The 23,120-nt window shown below is 43.2% G+C and overlaps 2 protein-coding genes across 2 annotated transcripts; both read left to right on the forward strand.

The window, feature by feature from the left end:
- Window positions 1-264: 264 nt before the first annotated feature.
- On the forward strand, window positions 265-16,521 carry HSPA4 (heat shock protein family A (Hsp70) member 4). The gene is made up of 19 exons (XM_032196751.1): window positions 265-422; window positions 3,089-3,146; window positions 4,748-4,888; window positions 5,505-5,627; window positions 6,094-6,193; window positions 6,574-6,707; window positions 8,229-8,473; window positions 8,861-8,937; window positions 9,231-9,382; window positions 10,354-10,460; window positions 10,784-10,917; window positions 11,382-11,563; window positions 11,874-11,963; window positions 12,459-12,611; window positions 13,104-13,229; window positions 14,157-14,264; window positions 14,367-14,486; window positions 14,886-15,047; window positions 15,292-16,521. Exons 1-19 carry the CDS (start codon window positions 316-318, stop codon window positions 15,496-15,498), a joined length of 2,526 nt encoding a protein of 841 aa, XP_032052642.1. The 5' UTR covers window positions 265-315; the 3' UTR covers window positions 15,499-16,521.
- Window positions 16,522-16,742: 221 nt separating this feature from the next.
- On the forward strand, window positions 16,743-23,120 carry RNF14 (ring finger protein 14). Its single transcript, XM_032197008.1, has 9 exons — window positions 16,743-16,783; window positions 16,964-17,264; window positions 17,793-17,955; window positions 18,461-18,612; window positions 18,959-19,486; window positions 19,901-20,129; window positions 20,740-20,912; window positions 21,494-21,624; window positions 22,784-23,120. The coding sequence occupies exons 3-9, from the start codon at window positions 17,802-17,804 to the stop codon at window positions 22,839-22,841; spliced, it is 1,425 nt and encodes a 474-aa protein (XP_032052899.1). The 5' UTR covers window positions 16,743-16,783; window positions 16,964-17,264; window positions 17,793-17,801; the 3' UTR covers window positions 22,842-23,120.

Genomic DNA, 23,120 nt, shown 5'->3' on the forward strand with positions numbered 1-23,120 from the left:
GCGTCCCGCCGAGGGGCGGAGCCACCGCGCTCCCTCCCCCCTCCGGGGCGGGGATTGGCTGGGCCCCGGTGCTCTCGCGAGATCTTCCCTTCCTCCTCCCCCTCCCTCTCCCCCCCCCCTCCTTTTTCCGTTGCTGTCCCGCGCGGCGCGGCCCGGCGGGATCCTTCCAGAAGTGCCCGGCCTCGCCCCGCCCCCCTTCCGCCAAGCCCCGCCCCCCCCTCCGCGCCGCGCCGCCGCCGCCGCGCATTTAAAGGGGCCGCGCCTCCGCCTCGCCTCAGCGCAGAGCGGCGGGGCCGGGCTGGGCCGGGCGGCGCCATGTCGGTGGTGGGCATCGACCTGGGCTTCCAGAGCTGCTACGTGGCCGTGGCCCGCGCCGGCGGCATCGAGACCGTCGCCAACGAGTACAGCGACCGCAGCACGCCGTGAGTCGGCCGGGGGGCTCGGGGGGGGCGGCTCCGTGAGGCGAGGCCCGGGGCCTGTGAGACGCGGGGGGGGGGGGGGGGGGGGGGGGGGGGGGGTCGGGGGGGGGGGGGGGGGGGGGGGGGGGGGGGGGGGGGTCGGGGCCTGTGAGGCGATTGGGGGGTGGGGTGGGGGAGGGGGGGGGCTCCGTGGCTTTGTTAAGGGCCCAAGGGGGGCTGAGGGGGCTGGGGAGGGCTCCAGGGAATAGGAAATGGAGGAAAATGCCCCCAGCCCGCCGGCTGTGCTGCGGTGAGGGCCGGGCTCGCGGGTCCCGGCAGTGCGGGCAGTGGTTGTAGGGGTGTCGGGGGAATGTTGAACGGGAGGCGTCTCGGAGCGGCTCCCAGGAGCTGAGGTGTGCCCGGGGTACCTGGAGGCTGCACGGATCCACATCGGAGAGGGGAGATGCTGGAAGTCCCCGGGCACAGCGCGCTTCCCAGGAGATAATTTATCCACCCCTTCCTATTCCACATTATCTTATATTCATAAAATCACAAAATCATAGGGTATCCCGCGTGGGAAGGGACCCACAGGGAGCACCGAGTCCAGCTCCTGGCACCACACAGGTCAACCCAAAAATTATACTGAGGATGCCCTTAGCGGTGCTTCGCCCTCAGGCACTGTTCTGATTCCCTCATACACCGAGGGCCTGCAGAAAGCAGCGCTGTGAGCAGGCACACCTGTGCTGAGAGGTGGGCACAGCCACCAAAATGTCCTGAAAGCAGAGGGCCTGGCTCAGCAAGCGAGCTCTGTGAGCCCTGCCCAACGCTCCCCTTGCAGCTCAGTGGCCTGGCTGGTGCTGTGACCGAACCCGCTCGTGGCTCTGCTTTGCTTCTCCCACAGCCCTGTGGGGTTTGGGCTTGTACATCCAAAAGTGGTGCCGCACAGCTGTCCTCGGATGTGGTGTTCCTGAAATGCAGAAGTGGTGGAGATAAAGCTAGAGGCAGGAGGAGGATTAAGGCAGTTTCCTTACCCACGAGGAAGAGGGTGCTTGAGTTACACCGAGTGGCTGTGAGTGACCTTAGGAGGCCGGTGCCGTGTTTCGGTGTGGTGGCAGCGTGCTGCTGGGGCTGTGGGTGTCCCCCAATGTAGGGGTGGTGAGGGCAGGCAGGGCAGTGCCTGCAGGTAGCTGCGAGGTGCAGCAGGGAGGTCAGAGCCCTCCTTCAGTTGCTGCCTTAGACCTCAGCTGACCTTCACTGCGATTATGTTTCTATTTAAAATGCTACGGCGAGTTACTCAACTTCCAGTAAGTTGTGTAATTAATAGTGTAATTTGTACTTAATGGGTTACCCTGGCTGCTTTGAAGCAATTTGGGGAATGAGGCTGGCGGGCTGCTCCCCCCCCCCTCAGTTACGGTTCTGGGCTGCCCTGGTGCTGTGGGGCTGTCCAGGGGCACGGCTGCCTCCATGCTGAGCAGGTGCAAGCGTGGTTAACGCGGATGTGTGCTCCCAGAACCGAAGTTATTCCAGATCTGTAACGCAGCCTGCCTGTTTGGTCACGGTGCTGTAACCCTTTCTGGAGACAACCCCCACCTCGAGGTACCAGTCTGACAGGGCTGCAGAGCTCTGCCCTAACGCAGGGAGCGGCGGCGTGCCGAACACTGCCGATGGCTCCTGCGTTTAGCAGCTGCGTGTCCTTTCCTTCAGGAGAAAGGCACAGATTCATCTTCATGCCAGAATTTCTTTCTGGAGAGCCAGGTGAATTAATAACGAGCTTCCTGCTCGGTGCTGGTCAGGTTTCCAGCTGTAGCACTGCAGCTCCTGTTCCTTCCAGCGTGGGCCCTGGGGTTTGCCTAGTGTCAACGAGCCTTGCTCTTCATTAACTAATCCCATGAATAATTGCTTTAGAAGGTTTATTCCCCAAATGTTAATTCGGTTGTAATATTTGCTTAAGGGGATGGGCCTTGTTTCATCTATTAAGCTATTAATAAATTGGGTGCATGTATTTTCAAAATGAAAACCCAAGGTAATTATCTCCGTCCCTCTGTTCCGTTTCTGACCGTTTCCATTCAGAGGACCAATTCTAAACCTTGGGCAGAGTTGAAATTTGTTTCTTGGGGCAGCCTGGTGGCATAATTCTGCTGTAAGGCTGTCTCGTTTGCTGCCCAGAGATCACTGGGCTGTGAATGTCTCATTAATAGCAACGATCTGCCTAATGGCAGCCTTTCCTTTGTAACTACTTCAGTGGTACGAGGAGCTTGGATTTACTTTAGGGTTGATACAGTTTGCTAAATATGTAAGTCAAGGAGCTTAGTGGGACTAGGAATTTCTCCTAAAGGAGGTTTTCTTCTGTTTTCTTAGAACTGCAAGCTCTAAGCAGAGCTTGAGGTGAGGTACAGTTTTTCTTTGGTAACCTGCATTTTTCTTTCAGTGAGTGCAGATGAAACCCATGAGCACCAGTCTTCATCTGCATTTTTTTCTTCCTGTGCTTGAAGGGTTTACTTAAAAACTGAGGAGTTTAATTAGCATTTTGTATAGATACCAGAGTTCACAGGAATAGACTCCCTGTATGCAAAGCGACCAATTTTCTTAATGCACCAAATGTTAATTGTCAACACTCCTACCAAAAAGCATTGACTGCTGATGTTCAGTGCAGAGGTACCAATCGCTACCAATCTTTGTTCTTGTTCTAGATCATGTATAGCCTTTGGACCCAAGAATCGCTCGATTGGCGCTGCAGCTAAAAGCCAGGTGAGTGTGCAGTTTGGGTGAAAGCAGCTTCAGTGATCAAAAATCAGGCTATCACAGGTTTTCTCATATGTGAAGCTTAAAAGGGCTCTGAACTGGCTTCCTAGTGTCTAACTGTGACAAACAGCTGACCTTAATTCAGTTGTTCAGTTTGTAATGCTGCTCTATCATCTTGGATAGGAATATAAGGGTGTATTTAATGAAATGGGGGGAAAAACTGTTTTTGCCTCAAATCTGAAACACTTTGGCTTCAGAACTTACATTTGTAACAAGCAATAGCGTTTCATCCTACCTTAGCTTATCTCTCTGGATTAGGGTAGTTTTTTAACTGTAGCTATATTCCATACAACTCTTCAGGGCATTCCTTTAGTAGAAAGGGGACAAACCTGATTATCTCATATAGCTCCTTGACTCTTCAAGCTTGAGTTACAGCCTAAATGTCTCTTAGGCTTTCTTACTCATACTTAAGAGTTTCTGTTAGTGTAGGTAGGTAAATTTGCTTTAAGGACCAAGAAGAAGTTTAGCTGACTTGTTCTGCTCATGACGTTTGGGTCCTGCTGTATTGTATATTGTGTTGCTGTGAAACGGCAGTCAAACTTTTTTTGGAGTGCTCTACAGGAAGCGACTATGCAAATGCTTGACTCAAATGCTTGATTTTTCTTAGCCTAAATAGCTAGTGAAGATTCAGTGTCTAGAACACAAAAGTGACTGGACGCAATCATGGCACTCAAGCAGAACTGCGCTAGAACTCAATGCAGATGTTCTTCTGGAGTTGGGTGTCTGCTTAGCTTAAAGAAATGCATTGATACGGAGAATCCAGTAGATAATGAGGTTTGTCATGCAGAAAATAAACTTACAGGAAGTCAAACCAAATAAACCCAGGTTACTTAGGAAATACATTTCACTGGAACTGAATCACAGGTAAACATTGTCAGCTTGAACATTATTGTGACTTTTTTCTGTGAGTATATCTTGTAATATAAATGGAAGAATTAGACTAGGATACTTATATTGTGTAAAACATCAATGATTTTCTCACTTCTACATTTGCACTGATCTTTGCTGTTAAAAGAACTTACCTTTTGTCAGTTAAATCGAGTTGACAGTATCATCTTGGGGCCCTCCTGACTTTTTAAAGCTTCCTGACAAGGTCCTGTTCTGTAAGAATACCCACCTGTTGACTGTCACATGCATGTGATGGACCTGATGTGGAATCTGCATCACTATGCTTGTTACACTTGGTAACTTACTGGCTGCAGCACAGTAGAAAGGTAGGGTGGTAGGAAACAGGTAAATGGGGAAGACACTTTCTTGTATCTTATGCATACACTATGAGAATGAAATGCTAACTACTTTGTGGTTTTGATAGACCCTTGGCTCAGTTTTCAGGCATACATTTTACTTTAAATCTTTAATTCTTGTAGGTTACCTGAGAGATCAGAGGGAAGCTGCCTTCTAGCATCTGCCCTGATACTATTAAGATACCAATGACAAATCTTCAGCAAGAGAAGCCTGAGAACCAAACTCTGTGTAGCTGTGTAGTCTTCTGTTTGAAATTCAGATGTTCCCCTGACAAGTTGTATTAAAGATTTCTTTTCCTCTAGGTTATTTCAAATGCAAAGAATACAGTACAAAGTTTTAAAAGATTTCATGGTCGTGCATTCTCAGATCCCTTTGTTCAAGCTGAAAAAACGAGCCTTGCCTATGAACTTGTCCAGCTGCCAACAGGTTCAACTGGCATCAAGGTAAGTCTGGAGTATTTTAAAGAACAAGAAGAAGAAAGTGATGCTTCCATTTATCTCTTGGTTTTGAATCTACCTGCTGTGATTTCTCTTCTTTTCTGACTATAAAAATCAAATCTTAAATAAAAGGCGAATAATGCAGGTGGTCTTCCCTAGTGCTAGGTGAGACTGATTTTGCAGTTAGACAGCTATTTTTCCTTGCAAAGCCAGTTCAACACAAACCACTTTATCAATGCATTTCTTTCTGTGGTGGGTTTGGAAGGCAGCTATTTGACCAACATAATTAATTTAGCTGCTGCTCATCTATTGCAAGGATGTAAGAGGTGAGCTTTACATGTCAGGTAAAGTGGCAGAAATTTCCTTTTGAACTGTACCTGGATCTCTGATTTGAATTTTAGCAATAACTGGTCAAATACTTCAGAGCAGCAGGGAGGGAGGTATCCTAGACACTGAGCAATCAAGACTCAAAACTGTGCCCAAAGTAGCATTGTCTATATGAATTCTCAAATGCATATTCTAGTGTTATGTATTTTGTTTGCTGTACGTAAGATGGGGCTGCATTAGTTTTGAAGCTTGTTTTCAGTGAAGACTGTAATGTACATACAATTTCTATTTGAAGGTCATGTATATGGAAGAAGAAAGAAACTTTACTATTGAACAGGTGACTGGAATGCTCCTTACCAAATTAAAAGAGACAGCTGAGAATGCGCTTAAGAAGCCTGTAGTTGACTGTGTTGTTTCGGTAAGTGTGTGCTAACCAAGGCTTCTGTACGTTGTTAGTGTCATGAACTGAAAAGGCCTTTGGTAATAGCACGAAACTGCCAATTAAACCTGTGCTCGGGTCTTTCTCTTCTACTTCAGACCGAGTCTTATTCATGTCTTCCCCAAAGCTGGACTTACTTTGCTAATGACAGAGTGCCTTCAATTTCTGCTGTTTATCAAAATACTTGATATGTTTCTTGTTCTGTGCTCCTAAAATGAGTGGTTTGTGAGAGGGAGTGAAGGAAGGTTCACACCTCTTGCCTTTTCAACTGTGATAGAGGGGGAAGAACAATGATGTAATGAACATTGAAACAAATTGGAAGGGTAACTCTCGGGTGGGGTGTGAAGAAAAGCTGCTGTGCTCTGTGCAGTCTCTACATGTTTGTGTGACTGTTTGCTATGGATGGGTCTTAAATGCTAATAATGAATATCTGATCTTCTTGCAGGTTCCATGTTTCTACACAGATGCAGAAAGGAGGTCTGTGATGGATGCTACACAGATTGCTGGTCTCAACTGTCTGAGAATAATCAATGAAACCACTGCAGGTAATGTCTTACTTTCTCTCCCTTTCAATCACTTAACACTGTAGTTTTATTAGATAAAATGGTTTCTAATTTGTCACTGATCCATGTCCTCTGGAATAACGACTGACCATTAAGTTTCCAACGTCCACTTTTCATTCCTTCAGAGGCATAAAAACGTTTCTGGAATACCTGTTCAATGGAGCAGTATCTCTTCTAGGAAGGGCTAATACTTCTTAGTGTTCTTCCGTGTTATTTTTACATCAGGATTATATTTAACAAGAAAATTTTGTAGCTTGAAAAATAAGATGAAATGTTAATGCTCTTTACTACTGTACCAGCTACTACTTAAAGGAATTACAAATCTGAATGCCCTAACTGTACCAACTCTTGTTTCTGTGTAGTTGCCCTTGCATATGGAATCTATAAGCAAGACCTGCCTGCCCTAGAAGAGAAGCCACGGAATGTTGTGTTTGTGGATATGGGGCACTCTGCGTATCAAGTTTCTGTCTGCGCATTCAACAAAGGAAAACTGAAAGTAAAGAATCTGTTATGCATCTATTTTAAGTACCAATAGAAATATTCATCAGTGCATACGCTAACTGTTACAGGCAAGCTTGCCTGTCTTTACCTAAGCATGTCCAGGCAGCTCAATTTGTATTTTTAAACTTGCACTTTGAAGTTGAAAGTAGGGCAGGGAATGAGGGAGCTTTTTGAATGATATGTAGAAGAAGCAAATGTACATTGATCAGTGTACTTTGGCAAAGAATGAAAAGCTTGGATTCAATTTTTACAGATGTTTGGGTGCTGCTTTCAAAACAAAAAATACTCAAGTCATAAGATCTAGTGTGAAAACAAATTCCTGGAAGGGTGTAGGTGCAAACTTCTATTTCGAATGCTTACTGTGGTGCTCATGTAAGAGTAATTTTTCTTAATGACTAAGGGAAAAAAAGGGGAAGCTAAGCAGGTTAGTGTACTTCAGTGTGAGTTGCCAAGATGCTACTGTTTTGCCACAAATGTTAGCATTTATTAGTTAGCTTTTTTAGAGTTAGGATTTCTGCAGGTCCAGTCGTTTTTCCCTTCACTAGAGAAACAAAGTGAAAGCATAGGGAAGTGAAACGAGAAGGCGAAAGTTATGAAAATACACACTTTGTAGTTGTTTCCTCTTATGAAGAAACTTCATCTAGTTCTTGCTTCTCAAACTTGTTTCTGCTGTTCTGAAGCTGTAGAAGTATTGAAGAGAAGCTTTTGGATATAAACAGTACTGGATAGCAAAGCAGTTAAAAATGTAGAAACTGAACCTCATTCAGTCTCACTGAACCTACATTGTGAGAAGTATCAAGCTCACAATGTTAGAGTAGAATCAGCTGAGGACTGCAGGTGTTCTTCAGGCAATTCCATCATCAAAAATGAGCATGTATTTGTAAATTAGCCACTTTAGCATTTGGGGTAATGGATATCCTTCTCCTGGAGCATGTGTTTGCTGTCATTTGAGAAAATTATCATTCATAAAGAGGTCAAATACTTGTAGAGCTGCTAGCACTTGTCTGTTAGTGATAGCTTTCTCTGATAACATTTTGAACATATGTAGTACCAGCTACAGGTCATAGGTAAACCTCTGCTCAGGTTTGGTAGGCTTTTTAAAAAGACTTTAGGATGTGTACAACTACTACTGCACCTGTAACTCATGCTAGACATCAGATATTAGTGAGGCACCTGCTAGTGAGCTTGCCCTGAAACAAAAATAACTTTACTGGTAGCAAGAATTAAGCTATGTCCTGTAGTCATCTCATACATTGCACAATATTATTTGGAAAGGGGTTAGCCTTCTAGACAAGGCTCATCAAAAGATCCCTTACTGGCAAGGGCAGGATATAGGTGAACAGTAGTGGATCCTTCTGTTGTGCCTGTGCCAGTGTTTCTTCATCTGCAGTAATGCTGTGATATGCTTGCTTTGATTCAAAGCTATGTTGAAACAGTGCTTTGACATTAGCAGTTAATCAGTTTCACTGAAGCAATGGTTGATTGTACTATTACTGAAGAGTTCAATTTTCTTAAGGTTCTTGCTACAGCATTTGACACAACACTTGGAGGCAGGAAATTTGATGAAATGTTAGTTGAATACTTTTGTGAAGAATTTGGGAAGAAATATAAATTAGACATCAAGTCAAAGATCCGTGCATTACTGAGGCTATACCAAGAATGTGAAAAACTGAAAAAACTGATGAGCGCTAATGCCTCTGATCTCCCAATGAACATTGAATGCTTCATGAATGACATAGACGTGTCTGGAACAATGAACAGGTAATGTATATACTTCTACAAAGGTAAGCTGTAGAGCGTACTTCATTCAAGTTCCTTCCTTCTGGAAGGAAACTTAGCATAAAGTACTGGTGTTCAGGATTGGTGGGAGGAGGGAAATGTAAGAGAAGCTTGTGCAGGGGTTCTGCTCGAAATGATGATCTCTAAAGACAGCTCAGTGGCCTTGAACTAAGAGGAAGGGCTATAAAGGTTGCAAGTATGCCTAGATTACTAGAACAGTTTATGTGAAATAACTAAGTGTAAAGCTAGGATTGGGGAGGGTACACACTGCAGCATTTTAAAATTATTTCAGTCTTAGCATCCTGTTTTATTTGCAGCTTTAACTAGCTTATGGTATGCTATAGTTTTATTTTTGGTGTCTTCTAACAGAAGCAAATTTTTAGAGATGTGTGATGGACTCCTTGCAAGAGTAGAAGCACCCCTTCGCAGCGTGCTGGAGCAAGCCAGTAAGTGTGTATGCGTTGTGTATTCTGCATGCAGAAAGGAGATGTCCTTAATACAAGCTTCCTCTGGCTGCTGACAGAACTTGAGCAGACTGATTAGCACAGCTAACCTTTTCTGGCTTAGTTTTAAGCTTTCTAGAACCTTTTCACAGAATCTAAGACCTGAAATTCTTACTGCTTAGAAATTTAGAACAAGCTTATAACGGTTGGTCTAGTATAATGTAGCTTACAATGTCAGTGTATTCACTTAAAACAGAACAGTTTATTCAATAAACTAATGTCTGACTCCTTTCTAGAGTTAAAGAAGGAGGATATTTATGCGGTAGAAATAGTTGGTGGTACAACAAGAATCCCTGCTGTAAAAGAGAAGATCAGTAAATTTTTTGGCAAAGAAGTCAGTACAACTTTGAATGCAGATGAGGCTGTTGCACGAGGTTGTGCGCTGCAGGTAAAAAGTGCTGTGTGCTTTAGCTGTGAATATTTTTATTGAAATCCATAAATACTTGAGCTGAAGTCCACAGGTAACATGAAGATGACTTCATGTGCATCATAGACTGGATTCACATAAGCTCCAGCAAGGTGGCTGGGAAAAATGAGAGTGGCAGTTTTAAGTGACTCCTTTGTGCTGTTTGTATAAGCAAAATCAGTGGGTCAGTGTAGTCTGTGGTGAAATATACACTCTGCTCCAGCTGTAGCTGGAAACTGGTAGTATGATAATGGTCATATGAGGACTTTCTTTCCTTTGCAGGCTCCTTTTGGGAGCCTAAGTTAAACAAAGCTTTACAGGGCTACTGATAAACTTGTAATCTGGCAATTGCTTAATGATGTGAATGGAAATGAAAACTTGGGTTCTTGCTGATGGAAATCTGTCCTGAGCTGAGGCCAGAATCACCAAATGGCATAAGCAATAGTAAATACTCTGTAGTTACTAGCGCTATGATCTTTTGAATGCACATTAATTTTGCTATGATCACCTTATTTTCCTCTTCAAATGCTTAATAGGTGCTTATCTCTGTTCCATCTGTGGTACAAACCAGCTGTTGGAATGTAATCTGTTTAAAAAGGGGTTTTGTTATGGTTTGTTTAAAAAAAAGAATCAAACCAACTGATACTGTCACTAAAACCTTTGGTTTACATTTTCTGATTCCTTGCACTGGCACTAAAAAAACTCAATGGCATGATTGTTCTAAATTAAAACATGTTTTCAGAGTGAGCAGATCATGACAGCTTCCTGAAAAGGAAGGGTACATAAATGCTTGTAGTGTTTACTATGCAGTTCCTGAGTCCATCAATCAGCATTAGTCTCCCTTAACTTAGAGTAATCCTACATGTTAAGCAGCTTAAATAGCTACTTGCTGAATTAAGTTACTATTCACCTGAAGCCTGAATTTCTGTAATATAACTCCTTTGTTCTTTCAGTGTGCTATCTTATCCCCGGCTTTCAAAGTGAGAGAATTTTCTATCACAGACTTGATACCATATCCCATTTCTTTGCGATGGAATTCACCAGCAGAAGAAGGGTTAAGGTAAAAATAATGTTCAGTCTTCTTGCATGATTACATACATCTTAAAACTAACTGATAACAACTAGGGGAGGTAGTGCTTAGAACAGTGTCCATCTAACGTCTCAAACTTTGAGACCTTCACTGAAGTTAGTGACAGTAGGGGAGAAAAGGATGGCAAAGTTTAGCACTTCCTACATTGCTGTTGTGCTTACTTTCATATAAAACACTAGATCTTTTGTTACTTTTTAAGCTTTTCCATAAGTTGTGAAGAATATCTGGAAATGTTTTGTTAACTTTGTCAGAAGTGGCACCTCGTGCTAAACAAGTACTGTTTTCTCTTGCAGTGACTGTGAGGTCTTTCCCAAGAACCATCCTGCTCCATTTTCTAAAGTACTCACATTCTACAGAAAGGAACCTTTCACTCTTGAGGCATACTACAGCTCTCCCAAGGAACTGCCTTACCCAGATCCGGCTATAGGTAGTTAAGGCCATTCTGTGGTTTTAAACTTGATTAATCATCTTGTACATCTTTCCAGACTTCTTTTTAATTACATAGTCTGGAAAGTCTAATCTACTACAAATGCTGTAGGGACAGGTTTACAAAGTCATGAATCTGCAATAAAATATGTGGATTAACATGAAGTTTATGGACAAATATTCTAAAAGCAGAGATTACTGATGCTGAAGCAAACTTGAAAGGGGGGGGCATACTCAGAACTGTGAGGTTTCTTATTCTGATACAAGTAACTCCAGCTTTTACAGCATACTATAGACAATTTCTAATAACAGTATCCTAGTATTGCTGATGAAAAGGTCAAACTACCTCGATTAGATAGGTTTTGATATCTTTAGAGTGTATGCTGGCAATCTGCTGCCAGCAATAGAACTTACTTAATTTCATGTGAAGTTAATCAAGTGTTTTTTCTTTCTGGGGTTGTTTAGCTCACTTCTTGGTTCAGAAGGTCACTCCTCAAACAGATGGATCCAGTTCAAAAGTGAAAGTCAAAGTTAGAGTAAATATCCATGGTATCTTCAGTGTTTCAAGTGCATCTCTAGTGGAAGTCCATAAATCTGATGAGAATGAAGAGCCTATGGAAACAGATCAGCATGCAAAAGAGGAAGAGGTAATGGACTTTGCTGCTGTTGGCTACTTGGAAGACATGATAAAACACAGTTGGTCAGGTTCTGGAAAGTTTCTAGGAACTGTAGAAGGATTTAGTAGGTGTGCCTAGCACCTAAGATACAGGCGTGATTAGGTACTGATTTATGTATGTCACACCTGTGACAGATTTCTTGAAACCATGACTTTGAGGTATACATGAATGTACTTTTTTGCCTAAAGAACATTAGGTGCAAGTAAAGTGATCAGCCTAAGAGCTGAAGCAGTGCTCTGCATATGCATTAAATTAAACTGAATCTTTTTATGGATTTCAGAAGATGCAGGTAGACCAGGAGGAGCAACAGAAGACTGAAGAACAACAGCAGGCCCAACCTGAAAATAAGGGAGAGTCTGAAGAAATGGAGGTAAAATAAAAATCTGGAAGACAACTTTTCTTCTGTGAGATTCAGAAGAACGTGTAGGGTGTGAACATACCATCCACTACCTTTGTCATAGCTTTGGATGCTAAACTTGTATTTGAAATATTTGTAGTCTTTATTGTGAATGAGTTTTAAATACATGAATAGATTATTGCAGGCCTGTCAGGTGACCTTGTACTGTTAAAATGGGTGAACTCTTGCTCATAAAAGAAATCATAATTTTCAGTAACTTAAATACTAAAAGGGGGCATCAGGGTTGGGGCATCACCCCCATGACTGTAGCTAGTGTGCTGAGAAGAGGTCAGCAGTTGTGTTAATTCTGACTCCTTTTGGCAGGTGGGATGTAAGAATGACGGTGTGCACTTCTAATGCTGACATGTACTGACTTGTTAATACTTGTTTCTGTTGCCAATCATGAATACTCAGCTTGAACTAACTGATGATGCTGGTTTTTACTTTGAATATATTCCTTCAATGCAGACTTCTCAAGCTGACTCAAAAGACAAGAAAGTGGATCAGCCGCCTCAAGCCAAGAAGGCTAAAGTGAAGACTACTACAGTGGACCTTCCCATTGAGAATCAGCTGGTGTGGCAGATAGGGAAAGACATGCTGAACTTGTTCATTGAGAATGAGGTAAACTCGTACTTGCCCAAGCTAAAAAAATGTCACTAGTAGATCTGGGGAGTTTTGCTGTTCATTAAGCTTGGTAAATGTCAGTGGTGGTTAGGGAAAGGTGAATACAGCACCTTTGGGGTGAACAACAGTGCCCCATAGAGCCAAAAATGTATTCTTGTTAAATGCTCTAACTCCTACTGGAGATGTGTTCTGCAGAAAAGATGGTGATATTCAGTGATTGTGTCCAAAATCAGCTACGGTTAAAAGCTGTTTGGCAGCTGCTACCATGATGGTGGCTGGTTCTTCATCTGGGGTAGACTGTGCTATGTTGGATGTCCCAACAACATTAAACTGAAATGAGATTTTCTTGATGTACTGTCTAGAAGAGTTCTGTTATCCATAGTTTGACTAAAGATTTTGAAATACTTAAGCATTTGTTAACAGGTATTGTGAAGACACCTAGTGAGGTAATTAGCTTCTTAGCCAACTAATTTGACAACTTGTTTGCAGGGTAAAATGATAATGCAGGATAAACTAGAGAAGGAGAGGAATGATGCCAAGAATGCAGTAGAAGAATATGTGTATGATATGAGAGACAAACTCTGCGGTATTTATGAGAAATTTGTTACTGAAGATGTAAGTACTGCTAGCTTGATCATCTTCTAATGTTGTCCTGCAATGACCAGTTGTATTTTAATAGCCTTGGACTGTATTAAGTAGCATGCTTTAGACTGCATCTTTAATACTTAAAATCTAAATTTGAAGAAATATCTTTAACCTTTCTGGCTGTGAAAATAATCGAAATGTGGACCACATACAAGTGGATGGTACCCAGGTTATATGGTGCTCAATTGCTGCATTTCTTTTGGAAAAGAGGCTGCTGTCAGTGTGTATTTTGACTGAAACAAACAAGGAACACTTGGACAATCTTTAAGGCAGCCTATTCTACTTCAGCTCTTGTCAGTATTTAGGGATGGTTTCAAAATAGAAGAGGCCAATCTGGGGGTATAGTAGGTGGGATTTGTCTGACTAAATGTGCTACCTGAACAGGTTGCATGGAAATCATGTGGTATTAATTAGCTTTCCCTGGCATGCCAAATGAGCTTGTTGTGATCATCACTCTAAGGTAGATGATTACATGTCATCAGGTGAATCACTCCAACCTCAACTGTATCTCCATTGATTATAACAGCAGCTCTGCTGGCAAGGTGTCTGTGGTGCCTAGGTAATGTGTATCAGCTAAAACTGGGACAAACCAAGTAAGATTCATGGCACCTTTGCTAAAGATAGGTTTCACTCTATGACCAAGTCTGAGAACATAGTAATGATAAATATCAGAAGATGAGAAAAACAGGCTTTTGTGACAATACTGAGCTAAGCTCTTCCTTAAGCCTGGTCTCAGCCACTAAGCTTTACTGAAGAATTTATGTTTTTCAGTGAAAGTAGATTAACACTTTCAAAGTTATTTACAAAAATGTTCCAGAAAGATTCCAGGCATCATTTAATACAGTCTGCAGTCTACTAGGGTTATCTTGCCTAACTATTTTGTATTGATTGCTTCAGGATCGAAATAGTTTCACACTGAAGCTGGAAGATACAGAAAACTGGCTTTATGAAGATGGTGAAGACCAACCCAAACAAGTTTACATTGATAAATTAACAGAATTGAAGGTATGTGGTGAAGAGTTTGGGAATGTTGATGTGTCCTGTCAAATCTTGCAGCATTGTTGTGATTCTGAATGCTTTCTTGATACCTGTTTTACTTTGTTTCAGACTCTGGGTCAGCCTATTCAAGCAAGATTTCAAGAATCAGAGGAAAGACCAAAAGCATTTGAGGACTTAGGGAAGCAGATTCAACAGTACATGAAGACTGTTCATGCATTCAAAGCAAAGGTATTTCCATGCTTAATTTCTGGCAAATACAAGGAAATAATGCAATAAAAATGCAATAAAAAAAGCTTATTTTGAATTTTATGAAGGCTAATCAAAAAGATGGTGTAACCTCCTGATTAGCTGCTGAGTTCTGTCTGCCACACTTTCAGAAGTGGGCGTTGGCTTGAAAATGGCAGTCTAAATCAGATCTTGATCGCTCTTGGAGGGGAAAATAGCAGCAGCAGAACTTCAATTTCTGTCTGATTAGATCTGTGGGTGAGCAGGCTAATTGCTCTGCTAACCAGAATTGCCTTCTAGTTCAGTCTTTGTAGAACTTTGCATACTAATTCCTTTGAACTCTTAGCTTTAATTTGCATGCTTAAAGTACTTATTTACACAGCTACTACTAACCTGTTTCAGGATGAGCAGTATGACCATCTAGATGAAGCAGATGTAGCAAAAGTGGAGAAGAGTGCAAATGAAGCTATGGAGTGGATGAATAATAAACTTAATCTTCAAAACAAGAGAAGTCTTACTTTGGACCCAGTTATAAAAGCTAAAGACATACAAGCTAAAACTAAAGTAAGTCTTTATACACAATTCCTGAGTTTCACAAACCTGTTTCTTAATCTAGTTGTGTGCTAAGAGGAAGACTGAGAAATCTGTAATAGAAGGACAGTGGTGAGGTATTTCTGTTGGATGTGTACAAGGGAACGTTACCTTTCAACTTTGGATACCTAGCTGGTGACAAAAGTAGATGTGGCAAACATGTTTGTATATTAACAGTTGTTCTTTAACTTCTAACAATATTTAATTTCCTTTCCAGGAGTTGACAAGTATTTGTAATCCTATAGTAACAAAGCCAAAACCCAAAGTTGAACTCCCAAAGGAGGAGCAGAAACCATCTGAACCGAATGGACCAGTAGAAGGCCAGGGAGATGGCAACAGTGGGTCCCAGACTGCTGATGAACAGAGTGCTGCAGCTGCCCCAACAGCTACGGAAAAGAAGCTTCCTGAAATGGACATTGACTAAATTTCAGTACTTGTTTATATTATTGCAAACTACAATAAAGCTTTAAGTTGTTGACTTTGTATGTTCTGAATACAAATTGAAGCAAGTGGATACCACAGCACTCTTAGTACTATTTGGAGAGGTTTGGTCAGTGCCTAACATCAGAATACTTAGGTAGCCAACTACTTGATCAAATAAGCAGTATTTCTTGCCATAGTCATTGTAGCTAGAACTTCCTGGGATTCTTACCAGAAACAGCCCTAAGCTGTCTCCTTTAAGCATGTTCAGGCCCAGTCTTCTTTTAAAGAAGTGAGACTGCAAAAGCTCAGATCTAATTTGCAACACTGTTCACTTTCTCTTGTGGATCATAGCACGTGTTTAAGAAGATGCCCATTAATATTAGGACTATGAGGAAAATGATGGGGGAGGGAGCCTGCAGCATAGTCTTTCATCTGTTTATCTTAGTCTAGCCATTGTTTAAGTGTTAACACACAACTCTAGTTTTATTTTGATCTGCACTTGAACAATTACTACTCACACAAGGTATGCAAAGCAGTGGTCTAGCAGCAGTACCTTTAGTCCTTAGCTGGTATCCTCGCTTCAGGGATAGTCAGCCCAAACTCAGACTCATTTACCTAGTGTGTAGAATAGCAACTGTATACTCTTAACAGATTGGACTATGAATGTGCTCTTAACTATGGAAGTATGTATTCCCCAGCTAGTTAGACTACATGAAGTCTTTGTCTCTAGCTCAATTAGGTGCTTGTAGAAGGAATGAGGACTTGTAGTCCAGCTGCCTATGCTGAAAGTTGACCGACTACTTCCTAACACTTTTTTTAAGGGGTACGCTTGCTTCCTTCATGAGGCCTTTGTTTGGAATGCTTGTTTTCTTTTTTCAGGAACAGAACCCATTTTTCTATGAGTTTTACGCAGTAATTTGCTTCTAGTGCTGCTTGTCATTAAACTCGCAACCATTACTTTGTATGTGTTAAAAACCCAGAGCTGAAACACCCGGAAGAAATAAATGCACTGGATTCTCCTGGATTGCCTTCTCAACCTCTCGTTTCTCGTGACAAAAGCGGCGTGGGGTGGGGGGTGTGTGTGTGTGTGCGGGGCAGGCCGCGGCCCTCGGGCCTCCTGCGGCACCCACCGGGGCCGTGCCCCGCGTTCCTCCGGCCGCCGGGGGCGCTGAGGCCGCTGGCGGAGGCGGGGCGGGGCCGGTGCCTCCCCCTCGGCCTCCGCCGCCCGCGGCCCCCTCTCGGTGCCGGCCCTGCGCGGCCGCGGGCCCAGCGCTGCCCCCGCCGAGGTACCGGGGGCTGAGGGGGGCGGCGGGGCCGGGCTCGGCCTCAGGGCTCGGAGCTCCCGGAGCGGCCTCGGCCCGGGGGGCGGCTCCGCGGGTGTGCCCGGGTTGGGGGGGGTGGTGGTGGTGGTGGCGCTTTTCACCTTTTATTTTTTTCTTTTTTTTTCTTTTTTTTTTCTTTTTCAGGCTATAGATGGGTCCCGGCAGCCGGTCGGAGCCGGGCTGGGGGTTGTGAGGCGGCTCCGGGGCGCTGAGGGGGCTCTGCCGGAGCGCCGGGCGCGCCGCGCTTCCCGCCGGACTTGGCTCCCCCTGAGGTTTTTGTCGTTCCTCTGCCCTCAGGCGGGCCCTGCAGCCCCGAGCCGCGGCCCTGGCACGGTGAGGCCGGGCCCCGAGCAGCCCCTGCCCGCCGCTGGCCCAGGGGATGAGCAGCGCCCCGGACCCGGCCCCGGGCACCCGCAGCTCCTCGCCGGCAGCCGTGAATACCAAGGTAACGCCTGAACCACGGCTTTATTTCACCAAAACACAAACCGAGGCGTTAGGGGGGTGCATCTGCAAGGTGTCTCTGTAGGATTTCAGGCGCCTTATTGAGAGCCTCAACAGTTGTGATTAGAAAGTCATTTTCTAGAAATTCATTTTCTAGAACAGGGCTGAGAGGAACTGTTGTTGCAAGGTCATTTTTCTTCTTTTCTGACGTTTTCCCTTTCAGATGCTAACAAAACATCTCTTGTGATACTTTTGCCTTCAGCATATTTCACCTTTGTTCTTCCAGCTGTCCCCAGCCACCGACACACTTCACTTTTGAAGCCTTTGATGTTCTGTCGGTGGTTTGTGTTTTATAAAGTTAAATCTATTTTTTTCAACGTGTAAAAATTCTGGGTTATATTTTACATTGTTTTATATCAGGTATTTTGGTTTCTAAATCTTACTGCAGTAGAATAAAGTAGATACCCAGAGCCAATTATTGAACAGGCCGCGTTAACTCAGGTGATTCTGTAGCCTGGTGCTGTCTCCGCAGACAATTTAAATGTCTTCGGAAGACAAAGAAGCTCAGGAGGATGAGCTGCTGGCCTTGGCTAGCATCTACGATGAGGATGAGTTTAAGAGAGCCGAGTCTGCACAAGGAGGAGAAACAAGAATTTGTTTGGAATTGCCTCAAAACTTCAAAGTTTTTGTGAGTGGTGAGTTGAGACGACTTTTGTTATCCTAAATTAGCTTTTCCTGGTGCGCGCTTAGATGTGCTGGTAACCTACAGGAATATTTATCAGTGACTGACCCTGTCCTGTGCTTTTGCTATCGTTGGGTTCGGGGTCTGAGTGGGCAGTTCCACCCTCGTGCACATAACCTCTTCAGCGAGCTTCAGAGTTAGAGATGAATAATAGTACTTTGTGGGAACAATCAAGTTCATTTATTTATTTATTCTTTCTTGAGGGCTTGCCTTTCCTGTTGGTTTGTGCAGGACCTGGTATCTCACAGTACTGGTAGTTACTGATTTAATCTCATAAAACCCCGTGATGTTTTATGGCACTGGGAAGTTTTGTTACTGAGGGCCGATGAATAAATCATTTCAAATCTAGAAATTATCAAATGAAAAGAGAGATCTCGGGTGCTGCTGTAAATAGCTGTGGCTGGCTGGTTTTCATTTTCTTGTTATTTCTCACTTTGTCTCAATTGTCTTTGATTCAGGCAATTCTGCAGACAGCCTCCAGAAGAACGGGTTTGAGTACACCGTCTGCTTTCTGCCTCCCCTCGTGCTGAATTTTGAGCTCCCACCAGACTACCCGTCAACCTCCCCGCCTGCCTTTACCCTCAGTGGCAAATGGCTCTCCCAAGCACAGGTTTGCAGAGTACTTCTAACATTTTGACCATGTGGTGGTCCTAAGTAAGTTAATAACTGATAGTGTTCTGGTGGATGTTAATGTAGTAGATAAAAGTAAAATCAAGACCTGTACAATTACCTCTCTCTTTCAGTTGTCTCTTTTGTTTCCTACCTGTTTTGATTTGATCGCTCTTCTGAGAGTTGTAAGCCTGCATCTTTGAGCATAGTTTTATGTTTTCTATGTCTACATAAAAAATGCAGAAATTGAACTCCTGAATTTGCATTAAATGAAGACCATGGGAGAGGAAAATGGTAATGAGTTGTCAGAAGTTCCAGAAATCTGAAGTCGTGGTTTTCTTTTCTAGCTCAGTGCTCTTTGCAAGCATTTAGACAACGTATGGGAAGAGAATCGAGGCTGTGTGGTCTTGTTTGCCTGGATGCAGTTCCTGAAGGAAGAAACATTGAGTTACCTGAATATTTCCTCCCCATATGAGCTAAAAATGTGCCATCAAGGGAGTGCTCAGAGCAGGACAGCTTTGGTTCCTCTAGATGCCGAGAAGGATTGTGGTGGTGCAGCAGGCTCTGCAGCAGCTGATGAAGAAATCATTGATGAAAGAGCTGTGCAGGATGTGGAATCTTTATCAAGCCTGATTAGGGAGATCTTGGACTTTGATCAGGCTCAGAGAAGAAAGTGCTTTAACAGTAAGATGTACTTGTGCAATATCTGCTTCAGTGAGAAGCTGGGCAGTGAATGTATGTACTTCACCGAGTGCAGCCACGTCTACTGCAAAGCCTGCCTGAAGGACTACTTTGAAATACAGATCAGGGATGGTCAGGTCCACTGCCTCAACTGCCCTGAGCCCAAGTGTTCTTCTGTCGCTACTCCTGGCCAGGTAATGCGGCTGTGCTGGCAGAGTTCTGCTAAGTGCCCAGTAACTGCAGGCAGCGAGGTGTGGCTTTGGATGGTGAGCGCTGGGCACACACCTGGGGAATTTTGTTTTCACGTTCTGAGTCACAGCCCTTGTTAAAGCTGTGTAACACAGCACATGGTGCCCGCTGTGTCAGTGCTGGCGCTGGTCAGAGGCCTGAATTAACATCCCGTTGCACTTGATGCTGCATGTTTTTCATTTGATTATTTAACTGTTCCTAAAATAACCTTTCTAGGAGTAATTTCTTGATCTGTATTGGAGAATATAAAGGGAACTCATCCCAGCTGTAGGTACTTTTTCATCAAATTGCCTTTTTCTGCCAAAGCTAGCAAACTTAGAATTTCAAATGCACATAATCTTTCTTTGCTCTTTGCTTAGGTTAAAGAGTTGGTTGGAGAGCAATTGTTTGCACGTTATGACCGCCTGCTTCTGCAGTCTAGCTTGGACTTGATGGCAGATGTAGTGTATTGCCCTCGCCCAGGCTGTCAGACACCGGTCATGCAGGAACCAGGTTGCACCATGGGCATATGTTCCCGTTGCAACTATGCTTTTTGTACTCTCTGTAAAATGACTTACCACGGGGTCTCACCGTGTAAAGTAACTGCAGGTGAGTCATCGCATTTCCGAAATGGATTAGAAGCAGTTAGGTGTTGTGTGGAAAAGGCTGAGAGTCAGGAATTAAACGAGGAAACTCCTCACCGTGTCAGCTGAGACGGATTCATTTGGAATAGGTCTGCTGCTGGCAATTAAAAAGTGTTGTTTTCATGGCACTGCCTGACTCAGGGAGTCCCTAAACTGCTGACTGCCAGGTTCAGAGAGGCCACAGCAAGGGAAGAATAATTTTGTTTGTTCTTTTTTTTATCCTTTCCTGTGAATCCACTTCTTTCTATTGTCAGAGTTGATGTTGGATCGGGTGAATGCTTCTTGTTTGTTGTGCCTTGAAAACGTGACAAATGTGCATTAAATGTGTGTTTGGGAGAAGTATTTCGTTTTTTTAGTTCATTTTACATTGTAGACCTGTTCTAATTTCAGCAATTGTTCTCTTTTGTGATGGAACACTGTAAACCAGTAGAATTCTAAGATAGAGGGGTTCTAATATTCTCCTATTTTTCTTTTGTATTCTAATGTTTTGCTTGCTTTTTAATTAATTAAGTTTCTTTTGACTTTTTTCTACAACATAGTACAAAAGCTTTTGTGTTGTTTATTCTACTCCTCAGAGAAATTGATGGATTTGCGTAATGAATATTTAGAAGCAGATGAGGCAACTAAAAGATTTTTGGAACAGCGCTATGGCAAGCGAGTGATTCAGAAAGCCCTTGAGGAGATGGAGAGTAAAGACTGGCTAGAGAAGAACTCCAAGTCTTGCCCTTGCTGTGGTACTCCTATAGAGGTGAGCGTGGCGGGGAAGGGCTGAAGAATCAGAGTAACTCCTAACAGCAACCAGCATGAATTGTTAAGTAGGTTCTGCATTTAGAAGAGATCAGAGATCGATTCCTGGTCTCCAAGTTCACCAGGGAAGGTAAATTTCTAGCAACTGGTAAAAGAATTTTCCACTGCTGACTGCAATACACAGAAGAGGCAGTCATGTTTCTAGAGCTCAGGGACTTGAGTAAATGCAGCAGTTGATGGTGTTCAGTACTGAGAAGATCCAGGCTGACTCAACATCCATATGAATCCCTTTGTTTTCCACGTCTTTCAGGCCACTGCTGTTTCAGTCTATAACTGCTAAATAAATAGCTTCAGAAAGAGAGTAATTTCCAGTATTGTCAGTAGCAGAACTGATTTACAGTTTTTGATTCTAGCTCTTAGTTCACCTGAATAGTGAAAAAAATACGAGTGTTATAACAGAGTAAGGGTGAAGTGCAGTTATTAGCTGATGCCACTTGAGGACTGGTATCATCCACAGCCAGGCCTGAAGACTGACATGGTAGGATTTTGTTATTGCTATTTCTTGTTTCTTTTCCCTGCCAGAAACTGGATGGTTGTAACAAAATGACGTGTACTGGCTGCATGCAGTACTTCTGCTGGCTTTGTATGGGTTCTCTGTCGAGGGTGAACCCGTACAGGCACTTCAACGACCCATCTTCCCCGTGCTTTAACCGGTACGTATTTACCTGTGTTGCTTCTTCTGCACCACTCACACATTTTTGTCTCTCCTAAATTACCCTTATCTTGAAATTTGTAGCTATACGGTTTAAGATACGATTTCTTATATTTGCACTTAAAAGGATCTGACAACAAGAAGAAAAAAAATCAGGAGCAATTTTGGTTTTCTTGAGTTTCCGTTTCAATATTTTGGAGGAGCCTTCTGGGCCTATTCCTGATGCTTTACTTGCTGCCTCTGAGAGACAGCTTGCACTGAGATGTTTCCTTGCAGAAGCTTGAGCATGTGATAATGCAACACAAGGATCTGGGCAAGGAAGTTGCTTCTAAAAAGCTGTAGACTTTGTTTATTCGTCACTGGTAGGGATATGTCAAGAGACAAGGGGCACTGCTGCTGTCTGGACAAATGAAAGGCAGAACAGAGAGGTGTGGTGGCCGTAGGAAGCTTGTTTGTATTCCATGTGTTAGGGCCCATCACCGTGACATGCAGGGCTCTGGATACAAACGTCAAAATACCAGCATTTTGCTCGATACTCCACTGCTTACTCTGCTGGTTTTATTTATTTATTTTTCTAATAAATGTGGCTGACAGGATTGTTTTCTGTTCTTGAACAAGAATCTTTTTCAGCACTTTTTTTCTCCCAACAGTGTTTTTTTTCCCTTCCTACCCCATTTTCCTTTTTATATTTCTACCAGTGTCTCTTGCTCTTTTTTTCTTTCACTTTAGCTTCACTTATAGCTCTCTTGACTACGAGGATTGGTTTTAAAAAACGGCATTTCTTTTCACTTTTGATCCCCCCGCTTATATTTGTAATTGTTTGCCCAGCTCAGTATTACCTGGTAGGACTGTTAGCTGTTTGGAGCAGGCAGGCTTGGCTGCTAATTGGAATTGCAGCAGAGCAGATAACTTTCACTACAGCTCAGATTGTTGTTATTTTCAAGTTCCTGAAACATCGTGTTTGTAACGTGTTGTAAGACCTGCTGGTACCAAGTGCTATAGAAGTGCAAACTAGCTTATGCTGCAGTCCTCAAAGTTGGTTAAAATGCGTGTTTTATGGTATAAAAATTGTGAGCTGTTTTTGTATTTTTGACACTTTTTTTTTTCTTTTCCAAATTTTCCATTTTCCATCCTGATGTAAATTCCTGGCTGTGTTGCAGATTGTTTCAAGCTATGCATGTTGATGGTGAGCTCTGGGAAGGCGAAGATGAAGACTAGGAGCCTTCTCTAGCAGCAAAAGCTGAAGAAACCAGAGACAGATGCTTTCTATTTTTGTGTTGAGTCTGTTTGATTTTTCGGAACCATTATGTGATAGAGGAATGATGCTACCTTGCACTACAGGAATCTCATACAACTCTTCAGAGGCTGTTGGCAGAACCAAAGGAGACCATTTTGCCCATCCGGTGGACAGGATCACCACTGGAAGTCCTTAGTAATCATATCCAGTGCTAAAGCAGATGCAGCCAGACAGAAGTTTGAAAATAAATGGGAAAATCT

The sequence above is a fragment of the Aythya fuligula genome, chromosome 14, assembly GCF_009819795.1.
Source record: "Aythya fuligula isolate bAytFul2 chromosome 14, bAytFul2.pri, whole genome shotgun sequence".
NCBI classification, from domain to species: Eukaryota; Metazoa; Chordata; class Aves; order Anseriformes; family Anatidae; genus Aythya; species Aythya fuligula.